The 11,875-nt window shown below is 37.7% G+C and overlaps 1 protein-coding gene across 5 annotated transcripts in view; it reads right to left on the minus strand.

Annotated features, from left to right (window-relative positions):
• LOC121373805 overlaps window positions 1-4,716 on the minus strand; it is a 12,120-nt gene extending 7,404 nt beyond the window's left edge. Inside the window, exons 1-3 of one of the 5 annotated variants that reach the window (XM_041500580.1) lie at window positions 4,618-4,716; window positions 2,215-2,279; window positions 8-226 (exon numbers count right to left, since the gene is read on the minus strand). In XM_041500580.1, the coding sequence (XP_041356514.1) occupies window positions 8-226; window positions 2,215-2,266 (271 nt within the window). In that variant the 5' untranslated portion in view covers window positions 2,267-2,279; window positions 4,618-4,716. Of the gene's footprint in view, window positions 1-7; window positions 227-2,214; window positions 2,280-3,927; window positions 4,249-4,397; window positions 4,573-4,617 lie in introns of those variants that run through there. The other 4 variants (XM_041500582.1, XM_041500583.1, XM_041500578.1 and 1 more) reach the window with 4 other exon arrangements.
• Window positions 4,717-11,875: the final 7,159 nt, after the last annotated feature.

Consider the following 11,875-nt stretch of genomic DNA (forward strand, 5'->3'; position numbering starts at 1 on the left):
ATCGTACTGGGACATGCGGTCAGTTGTGGCCGGCACGGTCTGGTGGAGACGACTGTAGCGATACCAGTGCACTCGGTTTCCATCGCGGGTCGGCCGTCCTTGCTGCAGTTGCGCCTGACGACTCTCCGAACAGCTCCTTGCTGGGCGCCGCACGTGATGCTGCACTTTCCTGACCGGTGTTTGTCCTCGTACCAGGGACCCCACTCACCACCCAGACCACTCGCCACTGAATTGTAACAGTAACAATAATCATAATAATAATCATCATAATCATAATAACAATAATAATAATAATAATCATCATCATCATCATAGCAATAATAATGATGATGATGATGATGGTGATGATGATGTGATGATGCTCATAATGATGATGGTGGGGATGTTAGTGATGATCATGGTGATGTTGATGATGATAATGGTGATGATGATGATAATGGTGATGATGATGATGGTGATGTTGTGGATGATAATGGTGATGATGATGGTGATGATGATGGTGATGTTAATGATGATGATGTTGATGATGATGATGATAATGTTGATGATGATAATGGTGATGGTGGTAATGATCATAATGATGGAGGAAAAATGTCAATGAGGTGATGATGATAATGGTGATGGTGATAATGATGATGATAATGGTGATGATAATGATAATGATAGTGGTAATGATAGTCATCATTGAATCATACATATATACAAGCACTGAATTTTGGGATTCAATTTTTTTCAAGATCCTGTTGGAATATTAAAACATGATGTAACTTCTGTTGCTAATCAAAGCAAAGCATCCAAACACTTTGCATGTATCATGAAGTGCATTGTGACATTTAGATGTTGAACTTCATGATACTTTCATATCTCACCATACCATTTGTTGGTTTTCTATAATACAATATGAAGCGTTGTAAAGTTTCGGTTGAATGTCAGTACAGATGAATAGGGGTAACTTCGGACTTTGGTAACTTCGACCTGGTAACTTCGGATCCGAGTAATCTCGGACCCCATCGGCTTAGTTAAGAGGAATTCTGATGACATTTTTCTACTGGTCTCAATAGCGCAGTGCCTAAGCAAACGTCGGTCTTACAAGGATGACAGGTACAGGGTTCGCATCCCGGTACCGACTCCAGCCCAGAGTGAGTTCTTAAGGGCACAACGGGTAGATGTAAGGCCACTACACCCTCCTTTTTTCACATTAACACTCTCAATAACATATATTTACTAACAATTAACCACTGAGGTGTGTGCTATAACAAGTGTGCTTGAACCTTAATTGAATATAAGCACGAAAATAGTTGAAATGAAATACGTTTTTTAATTTTATGGCATATGCAGTTCAAATGTTCATTTCAATATGCATATTTCTCCAAAAGTATGGGACATATACCCAGTTGTACATATATTTTATTTCTAGTAAATAAAACAAGAAGTTTCAATTTCATATATATCTTTATTTTCTAAACATTTAAAAATATTTTGCTAAGACCGTTTTTACCAATTGTGTTTAAAATCCAGTTTAATAGTACATACTCTAGATATATCTGAGGGACAATTATCATCATACTTTACGTGTCGTGAATATAAAATATATACTAACCATTTGGTAATTAGTAACAATGAACGTCCAGATTACAGTTCACATACACTAAATGCATTATTCACCAATGGCTAAATTTGGATTGTTTGATAGGTATTAAAATGCTTATATGCCGAGGATTCAAACATGCTTAATGTGGGCATAGCATCTGATTAAAATCAGGAACACCTACCAAATCAAACCATAGTAAGAAGGGGACGGGGTATGAGCAGAATAAATGTTTAAAAGTTAATAAACAAAACATCCACAACAAAATGTACAATGACTATATAATAATGTTTAATTAAATAACAAACTCATCTTGAAATAATATCAGGTTGTTTAAAAACAAACTTTCGTTTGCGTATAACCGAGATATAAGTTGCTTTCATTAATACAGAGGCCGAGATTACCGGTCCGAAATTACCTGGGGCCGAGATTACTTGGGTCCGAAGTTACCACATTCCGTACAAATAACCGGTTTAGAGAGGTTAAGTTCTGTACTGGTTTTCAAAAAGGGACTCTGTAAAATGTCTCGATTTAAGAGAATTCCCGTTTACAGAGGGTTCTGTCTTGAGAAATTTATTACAAATTGTAGTGTTTAACTGATGTTATAGTATATATACTATACAAACCACAAAGTATTAGAAATGCCAGGATGGAGAAAAAAAGATGTTCGGACTTCATGTTTCACGTCTAGCTGTAAACAAAAGCAAACAAAATAAATACTTGTTTAAATGACATCTCAGCATATTTTCAGCTTTTATTTCGACATACTTAATTAATTTCTTATTATTTATTTTATTTTATAAGATTTACTCATTTATGAAACTTAATTTATGAATTATCGTTACTGCACAATCAACATATTTTCATATTTTATCACTTATGCTGAACACTTTAAAAACGATAATTGTGTAGTAATCAATATATTTTTAATTTTAATAATAAGACAAAAGTCTAACAACATGAACTTAATATCAACTGATGAGATCAAGAGTTTACTATTCAGTACTTCTGCACGAAAGCAGGGCTCGAACTTAACGGCGGCACCGACGGCAATTGCCATCATTGAGATATAAATTGCCATAAATTTTGTGCCATTGATAAAGCTCCTCAACAATGGCGAAATGTATACACCTGGTGTACATTATCTGCCAATATTTAACATTTGCACATTTAAAAGATGTCTACATATAACAAGGTAGCCTTTCAGTCGGGTTTATTTTCCGCAAATGTCACTTTAAAAAAATAAATGCCATAGGCAGGCTCAAAATTGCCGTCGGTGGACTGTTTCACGCATTGCAATTCTTTTAAAAATTGCCATGGGAGACAAATTCTTAAGTTCGAGCTCTGCCAAAGAAATTTTTGTGTATGGCGCTATTGAATTGAATGCCTCCGCCAGAAACAAATTGAGTTACATTTAGGGTTCTAAAGGGTTTACAGAGGCAGGATATAGCCCAGTGGTAAAGCGCTCGCTCAGTGTGCGATTTGGTCTGGGATCTATCCCCATCGGTGGCCCATTGGGCTATTTCTCGTTCCAGCCAGTGCACCACAACTGGCATATCAAAGGCCATGGTATGTACTACCCTATCTGTGGGATGGTGCGTATAAAAGATCCCTTGCTGCTAATTGAAAAGAGTAGCCCACGAAGTGGCAACAGCGGGTTTCCTCTCTCAATATCTGTGTGGTCCTTAACCATATGTCTAACGCCATATACGGTAACCGTAAATAAAATGTGTTGAGTGCGTCATTAAATAAAACATTTCTTTCTTTCTGAAGAGTTTAGAAAATCATACAATAATAATAAGAGTAATTAATTTTGTCAAAAGGTTAACTTAAAAAAGAAATCTGCAAACAAAGTTGGGTATGGTGCCATACCCGTTTTATCGTTTGGCAGGAACCCTGTCTAAGTATTAATTTACTCCATTAATTCGTAACATAAGCCTATGAGATTGGCAGTGGGAGTGGGCAGGTGCAGCACCTCCTCTCCCCACCACTGGAAAAAATCCTTGATTTTGGGCAAAAACAATAGATATTCGGGCAAAATGAGATCGCCTGTCAAAACCTTTTTACCATATATTTTCATCATTCTACCCACAATATCAGTTGCAATCCATATAAAAATGTGTAGTGATTAATTTGCAACCATATGTATACATAACTTGACAGTAGGCTAATACTAATATTTAAATATGAATAAATGTTGTTATCCTGATTCAAGCATATTTGTTTAATTTGGGGGGGGGGGGGGGGGGGGGGACGGGGGGCAGTTGCAGCAATCGGAACATCATTACAAATAACATTAGTCTTTTTTCTATTTTTTTCTATTAAAAAAAAAGACTCACTAAGGCCTAGGCCTCCTATAGACATAGTTCATCAAGTTAAAGGTCGAGCTCATAAACAAAAATATTGGGGACGAAAAAAAGAAACATAAACGCCTCCACCAGTCCATTGTTGTGAATCATACCCTTTTTATATGTTTGCCGAGTAACCTTTTTGTTGTTGATTGCCTTCTTTTATGTTAAACAAAATAAATGCTCTGCTGAAGCAATCTTTTGATCTCCTCGATAAATATCATCACAATCAACTTTTGTCGTTAAAAAGTGACTCGAAAAAAAAACTTGTCGGACATCATTGCATATTTGACGTCACTTCCTGTCTGGAAGCTACGAATGGCGTCATTTCCTGTCTGGAAAGCTACGAATGACATCACATCAACCTCATTGATAAGTTCGCGCTTATTTCAGCAAAATATAGATTCTCCTCGATACTTGGTACGGTCATAACGAAATAATAAACTGCAATAAAAGCAAACCTTTGTCCCAGTAAAGATACTCTTTACTTAAAAAGAGTATTATGCCAAGATTTGAAGGGTATTACGTTATCACATGACACTTCAGCAAGTCCATTGGTGGTGGATCCAGAAAATCCATTTATATAATCCGTCCTATCCTCCTACAAACATTTAAAACATCAAATAAAATCGGTCTCTAATGTAAGAAAAAAGTAAAAGTGTTTTGGAAATAAAAAATTACCATTATTGAGGGCAATTAAAAAACATACTTGGTTTTGAAATAAATAAAACTGTATATAGTAAGAAAACGACACTGACAACGTTATAACCGCTATTTTGGTTTTATGGACTGGTATAGTCTTGCTATATGAGGTAACTCTGATTGTTTTATTGTTGCGCCCTCTGTAGTGAAATTAATCAACATAGCAAAGTTTCCATAAATAGCCTGTATACCGTAGTCCAGTAAAACTATGATTAAACTTAGAACAAATTGCAACAGAAGATTTTTTTGTTTGCTTTATGTTGTTTAGATGACCCCATTGGACATTATGTCCAAAATCTATCCAAATCTTACACCGGGATAGGTGCTAATTAGCATAAATCCAATATGGCCGCCCAAACAAACTTTTAAGCCGTATATCGCCTAAATGGTTGATTTTAGACGCCATAAATCTGTTAATACTTATAAGTAGATAGAACCATGAAACCAAAGAATCAAACTATCTTGTTAAAAATATAGTGTGACCACCTATGACGTCATGACGCAAATATGACGTTATATGGCGTCATCAAGACTCAAAATGACTCATATTTATGATAAAAACGTATAGTTTCCATCAGATACGATACTATACTCATAAATTTACCCTTGGATTTACCAATAATACTTAATCCTTAATGTTTTAATATCACAAATGATAGGCAGGATGATAACATATATTGTCAGGTTCAGACATATGTCTAGAAGGAAAACAAATACGGTATATAACATAATGCCACACATTTCACCTATTTCCCGATGTGCTATCGAAAATAATATCATCAGACAATTTATGTTGTATTTGATCAACAAAGCAGTTCATCAAACTGCAACAGATGTTCAAATAATCGTAATTACACAATTGGTTCCAGGTCATCTAGTTTTCTAGCATCTACCAAAATAGTTTGCTACTGACACCTTTGGAATCACCACATATATGCCTCTGCGATTGACCGTGCTCAATCACATCTCATACCTACAGCTTGTGAGGAGTTCATTGTATAAGTTTGTTTTGTTTAACGACACCACTAGAGCACATTGATTTATTAATCATTGGCTATTGGATGTCAAATATATGGTCATTTTGACAAAGAGGAAACCCGCTATATTTTTCCATTAGTAGCAAGGGGTATTTTATATGAACCATCCCACAGACAGGATAGCACGTACCACGGCCTTTGATATACCAGTCGTGGTATACAGGCTGAAATGAGAAATAGCCCAATGGACCCACCGAAGGGGATTGATCCTAGACCGACATTGTTTTATGTTCAGAATTTTATTTTATTTTCTGGCTTCAGACCATCCTCTTTTCTCACCAAGACTAGCACCTGATAGTATAGCTGATAATTGTGACGCCTGGATGCGTCACACACACACACACACACACACACACACACACACAAACAAAAAATAAAACCCCTTAATTATTGCACTTTTCATATTACAAATAATATTGAGGTTGAATGGCAACTACAAATTTCCTGTATATATAAAATGTAGATAAGAAATTTGCTCACCAAATTAACCCTCAACAATATAATATTGTCCCAACCACCAACCCACCTGTAAAAAACCCAAAACAATTAGGGTCTAACAACAAACAAAACAACAATCACAACAAAACCCACATAGGCTTATATTAGGCACTAAATAGGCTAGTCGTAACCACAATCTATGATGAAGTGTGGTAAATAAAGGCGGATCAAGATTAGGAGAGCGCAGGTTTGAAGTGCAGTATTTAACGACTATTTTGTTTTTTCTAAATTCATCATCTACAATATACAACACTAAATTGACCCGGAAACGAGTCTTTGAGCATCGTTAGTGCCTATTTAAAAATGATGTCCGGGCCTTCGAACTCCTCCCTCCTTCTCCCCCTCCCACCTGCAGATTTCGCTCCCTTTGGGAATTCGGCTCGTTTGCCTTCGACAAACTCAACTTGCCCCTTTCAGAATTCTGTGACCCCACTTTACAAATCACTAGATCCGCCCCCGTGTCAAACAAATATTAATTTCCTTTGTCATGGTTCCAATTGTTTTGATTTGTTAGTGGTGAATAATTAAAGGGACAGTCCTGAGTTTGCTGCAAGTTTTAAGATCTTATCGACTAACAGAGACTTTTTAACGATTGTAATTACATATCAAACCGGCCTCGGTAGCGTCGTGGTTAGGCCATCGGTCTACAGGTTGGTAGGTACTGGGTTCAGATCCCAGTCGAGGCATGGGGTTTTTAATCCAAATATCGACTCCAAACCCTGAGTGTGTGCTCCGCAAGGCTCAGTGGGTAGGTGTAAACCACTTGCAACGACCAGTGATCCATAACTGGTTCAACAAAGGCCATGGTTTGTGCTATCCTGCCTGTGGGAAGCGCAAATAAAAGATCCCTTGCTGCTAATCGGAAAGAGTAGCCCATATAGTGGCGACAGTGGCTTTCCTCTCCAAATCTGTGTGGTCCGTAACCATATGTCTGACGCCATATAACCGTAAATAAAATGTGTTGAGTGCGTCGTTAAATAAAACATTTCTTCTTTTTTTACATATCAAATATATTGTTCTGCATAAAATATTAGTGGCTGTAGGCCTATATTAAATGTGTTTCTGATCGTTCTAATAATTTTTTTCGTACGTACGAAATTATTTGAAGACAAAATCCAGTTTGGGCTTCTTACACATATTAAGACGACCAGAAACACATTGAATATACAGACACTAATATTCTAAACAAGAAAATATATTTAATATGTAAGTTTAATCGTAGAAATATTTTATTAGTCAAAAACATCTAACAATGCAGCAAACTCAGAAATCCCTTTAAAGGGACATTGCCGAGTTTGCTGCATTGTAAGATGTTTCCGACTAATAAAATATTTCTACGATTCAACTTACATATTAAATATATTTTCTTGTTTAGAATATCAATGTATGTATATTTAATGTGTTTCTGGTTGCCTTAATATTTGTAAAACGCCCGAACTGGATTTTGTCTTCAAAAATATATTTTAGGAAATAAAATGAAATTTAACCTAATACGAATAGTAGAACGATCAGAAACACGTTTGATATATAGACACTAATATTTTATGCAGAAAAATATATTTGATGTGTAAATACAATCGTTAAAAAGTCTCTGTTAGTCGATAACATCTTTAAAATTGCAGCAAACTCAGGAATGTCCCTTTAAGGTAATATATTTTTTTTTGTCCCACAAAACTGTATCATGAACCATCCCACAGGTCAGATCATAGGTTTTAACGTGCACATTCAGAACAAGCTGTTGTAGCACACGCCTGTCATGGGCGCAGGTGTAGACTTTCGCCTTCTCCTCCGTTCAGAACAGGAAAAGGTTTGGGGTGGGGGGTGGGAGAGGCGGTCCCCCGCGCAGGCATGTGCAGGGGAGAACAAGCAGCGCGACCAGGGTCGGAAGCGGGCGAGGGATGGATTTGGTGCTATTGAATTTGAAAATGTCCCGTAGGATTAAAGCCAATTACAAAATGTTGCGTATTTTCTTGAAGGTAACCATCCCACAGGTCAGGTCATAGGGCTTTACGTGCACATTCAGAGCAAGCCAGAACCCACGGAAAACTCGTATTTTATGGTGTGCCAATCCTAGTGTCGTGCACTGTAACTAGTAACAACCACACAGTTGGCCAGGTGTGGAGACTCTCAGGAGATTAATTAAGGTCAGACGTAGAGTAGATATGACTAGCTTGTCACACGCACAGTAACACCTCTACCACCCGTCCGGTTGATATACCTCTTCCAGTAACCGCGTTCAGACAGCTGTTTCTTGTTTTATTCTCCAACAATGAGGATCGCTGCTTTCTTTGGAATTGTCGCTCTCGCTGTTGCAGGTAGGGTCTCCAAGAGTTAAACTACACCCCAAGTTTGATTAATCTATAAACCTGTAACGCATTTGAATAAAGTTACAACAGACTGAAACAAGAGTCTGTGACGCTGAAATGTAGAAATACCCTTTTAAAAACAGGGGCGGACGTAGCCCAGTGGTAAAGCGCTCGCTTGATGCGCGGTCGGTCTGGGATCGATCCCCGTCGGTGGGCCCATTGGGCTATCTCAAGCTCCAGCCAGTACACCACGACTGGTATATAAACGGCCGCGATATATGTATGTGGGATGGTGCATATAAAGATTCCTTGCTACCAATGGAAAAATGTAGCGTGTTTTCTCTCTATGACTGTGTCAAAATGACCATATGTTTGACATCCAATAGCCGATGATGAATAAACCAACGTGTCCTAGTGGTTTCGTTAAACAAAACAAACTTTATAATGGACAACACAGGGCAATAATTTTAGCAGTAAATAATCAACGATATTAAAAAAAAGAAGTTTTATTTAACGACGCACTCAACACATTTTATTTACGGTTATATTGCGTCAGACATATGGTTAAGGACCAAACAGATTTTGAGAGGAAACTCGCTGTCGCCACTGCATGGGCTACTCTTTCCGATTAGCAGCAAGGGATCTTTTATTTGCACTTCCCACAGGCAGGATAGCACAAACCATGGCCTTTGTTGAACCAGTTATGGATCACTGGTCGGTGCAAGTGGTTTACACCTACCCATTGAGCCTTGCGGAGCACTCACTCAGGATTTGGATTCGGTATCGGGATTAAAAATCCCATGCCTCGACTGGGATCCGAACCCAGTACCTACCAGCCTGAAGACCGATGGCCTAACCACGGTCCCACCGAGGCCAGTTCAACGATATAAGTTACACAATTATTATAATATGACCATGCGCCAGCTTCTCTTTTTAAACTGGCCGTCCGTCAAAACACTGAACACTGAACTAAATGCAATATAATGGCATGATTTGGCATCCATGTTCAGCGCTGGAATTAAGATGCATAATGCTGTTTCACGTTTTATTCGTTTGTCTCATTATCATCTAGTGTCGGGTACTCGGGTCCGAGTCGGGTTTGCCCCTTGAGTACCGAGTCCAATATTTTGGACTCATGGAGGCCCTAGTTGCAGGTCAATGTTTTGTATTTTATAGGGGTGGGATTGGGGGCTTAAAATGTGCTACCGGCTTCGGTGGTGTCGTGGTTAAGCCATCGAACATAAGGCTGGTAGGTACTGGGTTCATAGCCTGGAACCGGCTCCCACCCAGAGCGAGTTTGAACGACTAAATGGGTAGGTGTAATACGACTACACCCTCTTCTCTCTCTCACTAACCGCTAACGACTAACAACTAACCCACTGTCCTGGACAGACAGCCCAGATAGCTGAGGTGTTTGCCCAGGACGGCTTGCTTGAACCTTAATTTGATATAAGCACGAAAAATAAGCTGAAATAAATAAATAAAATGTGCTGAGGTGTCGTTAAACAAATATTCCTTTCCTTTCTTTTCGTTTCATTATAATCTAATTGAGGTTCAAGCACGCTGTCCTGGGTACATTAAAAAATATATCTGAAATATTTGTCGACTGCAGCTAAAGTATTGTATTAGGCCTACTTCAACATTATCATCATTATGATGATGATGATGATGATTTTGATAATGATAATGATGATTATGATTTTGATAATAATGATGATGATTTTGATGACGATGATTTTGATAATGATAATGATGATTATGATTTTGATGACGATGATGATGATGATGATGATTTTGACGATGATGATGATGATGATGATTTTGATGACGATGATGATGATGATTTTGATAATGATAATGATGATTATGATTTTGATAATAATGATGATGATGATTTTGATGACGATAATGATGATGATTTTGATAATGATAATGATGATTATGATTTTGATAATAATGATGATGATGATTTTGATAATGATGATGATGATGATGATAATTTTGATGATGATGATAATGATGTAGGCTAACTCACTAAAATGCAATGTTTTTATTACAGTTGACGCGGCGTCGCTACGTTTTGATGATGATGATTAGGATGATAATGATGTAGGCTAACTCACTAAAATGCAATGTTTTTATTACAGTTGACGCGGCGTCGCTAAGTTTTGATGATGATGATGATGATAGTTATGTAGGCTAACTCACTAAAATGCAATGTTTTTATTACAGTTGACGCGGCGTCGCTAAGTTTTGATAATGATGATGATGATGATGATGATGATGATAATTTTGATGATGATGATGATGATAATGATGTAGGCTAACTCACTAAAATGCAATGTTTTTATTACAGTTGACGTGGCGTCGCTAAGTTTTGGATGTCCCAATGGACAGATGATGGTCAACTGTTTCGTTGACCCCTGCATGTTCCACCACACGTGCCCCGCCCACCCAGAAGCCAAATGCATGTAAGATTATTTACAACACGTCTAATGTCTACCAGTAGGGGCGTCACTAGGGGTGTTCGGTGGGTTTGAACCAACCCTATTTTTGTTATTTTAAAAAATAAATGTATTTACTTTATTAAAGAAAGAAAAAGAGAGAGCAAAAAATGCAACAAAAAAGAAAAAAGAAAAGAAAAAAAAAAGAACAAAAAGAAGAGCTGAAATAATTGCTAACGTCTATAAATATTATGGTGGTATTGTGTAGAACTTAATCTGTTTGCACTCCCACCCACTCCACCCAAGCTCTTTGACAAAATGTTCATTTTGTTTATATGGAGAAGATCTTATACTAACGTAGCCTTTTTTTTAATACTACCTTTGCCCTCCCCTCTTTGTGTTACATAGACTCTGGAATGGATATCCTGCATTAAATATATGTTATCCAAAAAATAATAATACTTTTTTTTAATCTTTTTTTTATTGTTTTTCAGCTCCGACTATTGCGGCGGGTGTAACCAGAAATGGCTGATGCCAGACGGAAGCTATCTCCATGGGGACGAGGCGATGAGATGTCACGGAACTGGAATAGTCTTTTAGATCCTTCAGCTAATTATTGGTCAGCAATAAACATCCGACGCCATATAACCGTAAATAAAATGTGTTGAGTGCGTCATTAAATAAAACATTTCCTTCAGCAGTAAACACATCCCCAGCTAACTACAGCGTGTTTGCTTCTTTGTTTAGACTTATTTTCGTGCTTATAGCCAATTAAGGTTTAAGCACGCTGTCCTGGGCACACATACCTCAGCTATCTGCGCTGTCTGCCCAGGACAGTGGGTTAGTGGTTAATGAGAGAGAAGTCGGTGTACGGTCTTGTTTCAAATTGAGTCGTTAAACTGGGTGGAGGCCGGTACCTACCAGCCTTAACCACCACACCTAACAGCAGCAC

Source organism: Gigantopelta aegis, chromosome 5 (assembly GCF_016097555.1).
Source record: "Gigantopelta aegis isolate Gae_Host chromosome 5, Gae_host_genome, whole genome shotgun sequence".
NCBI lineage: Eukaryota > Metazoa > Mollusca > Gastropoda > Neomphalida > Peltospiridae > Gigantopelta > Gigantopelta aegis.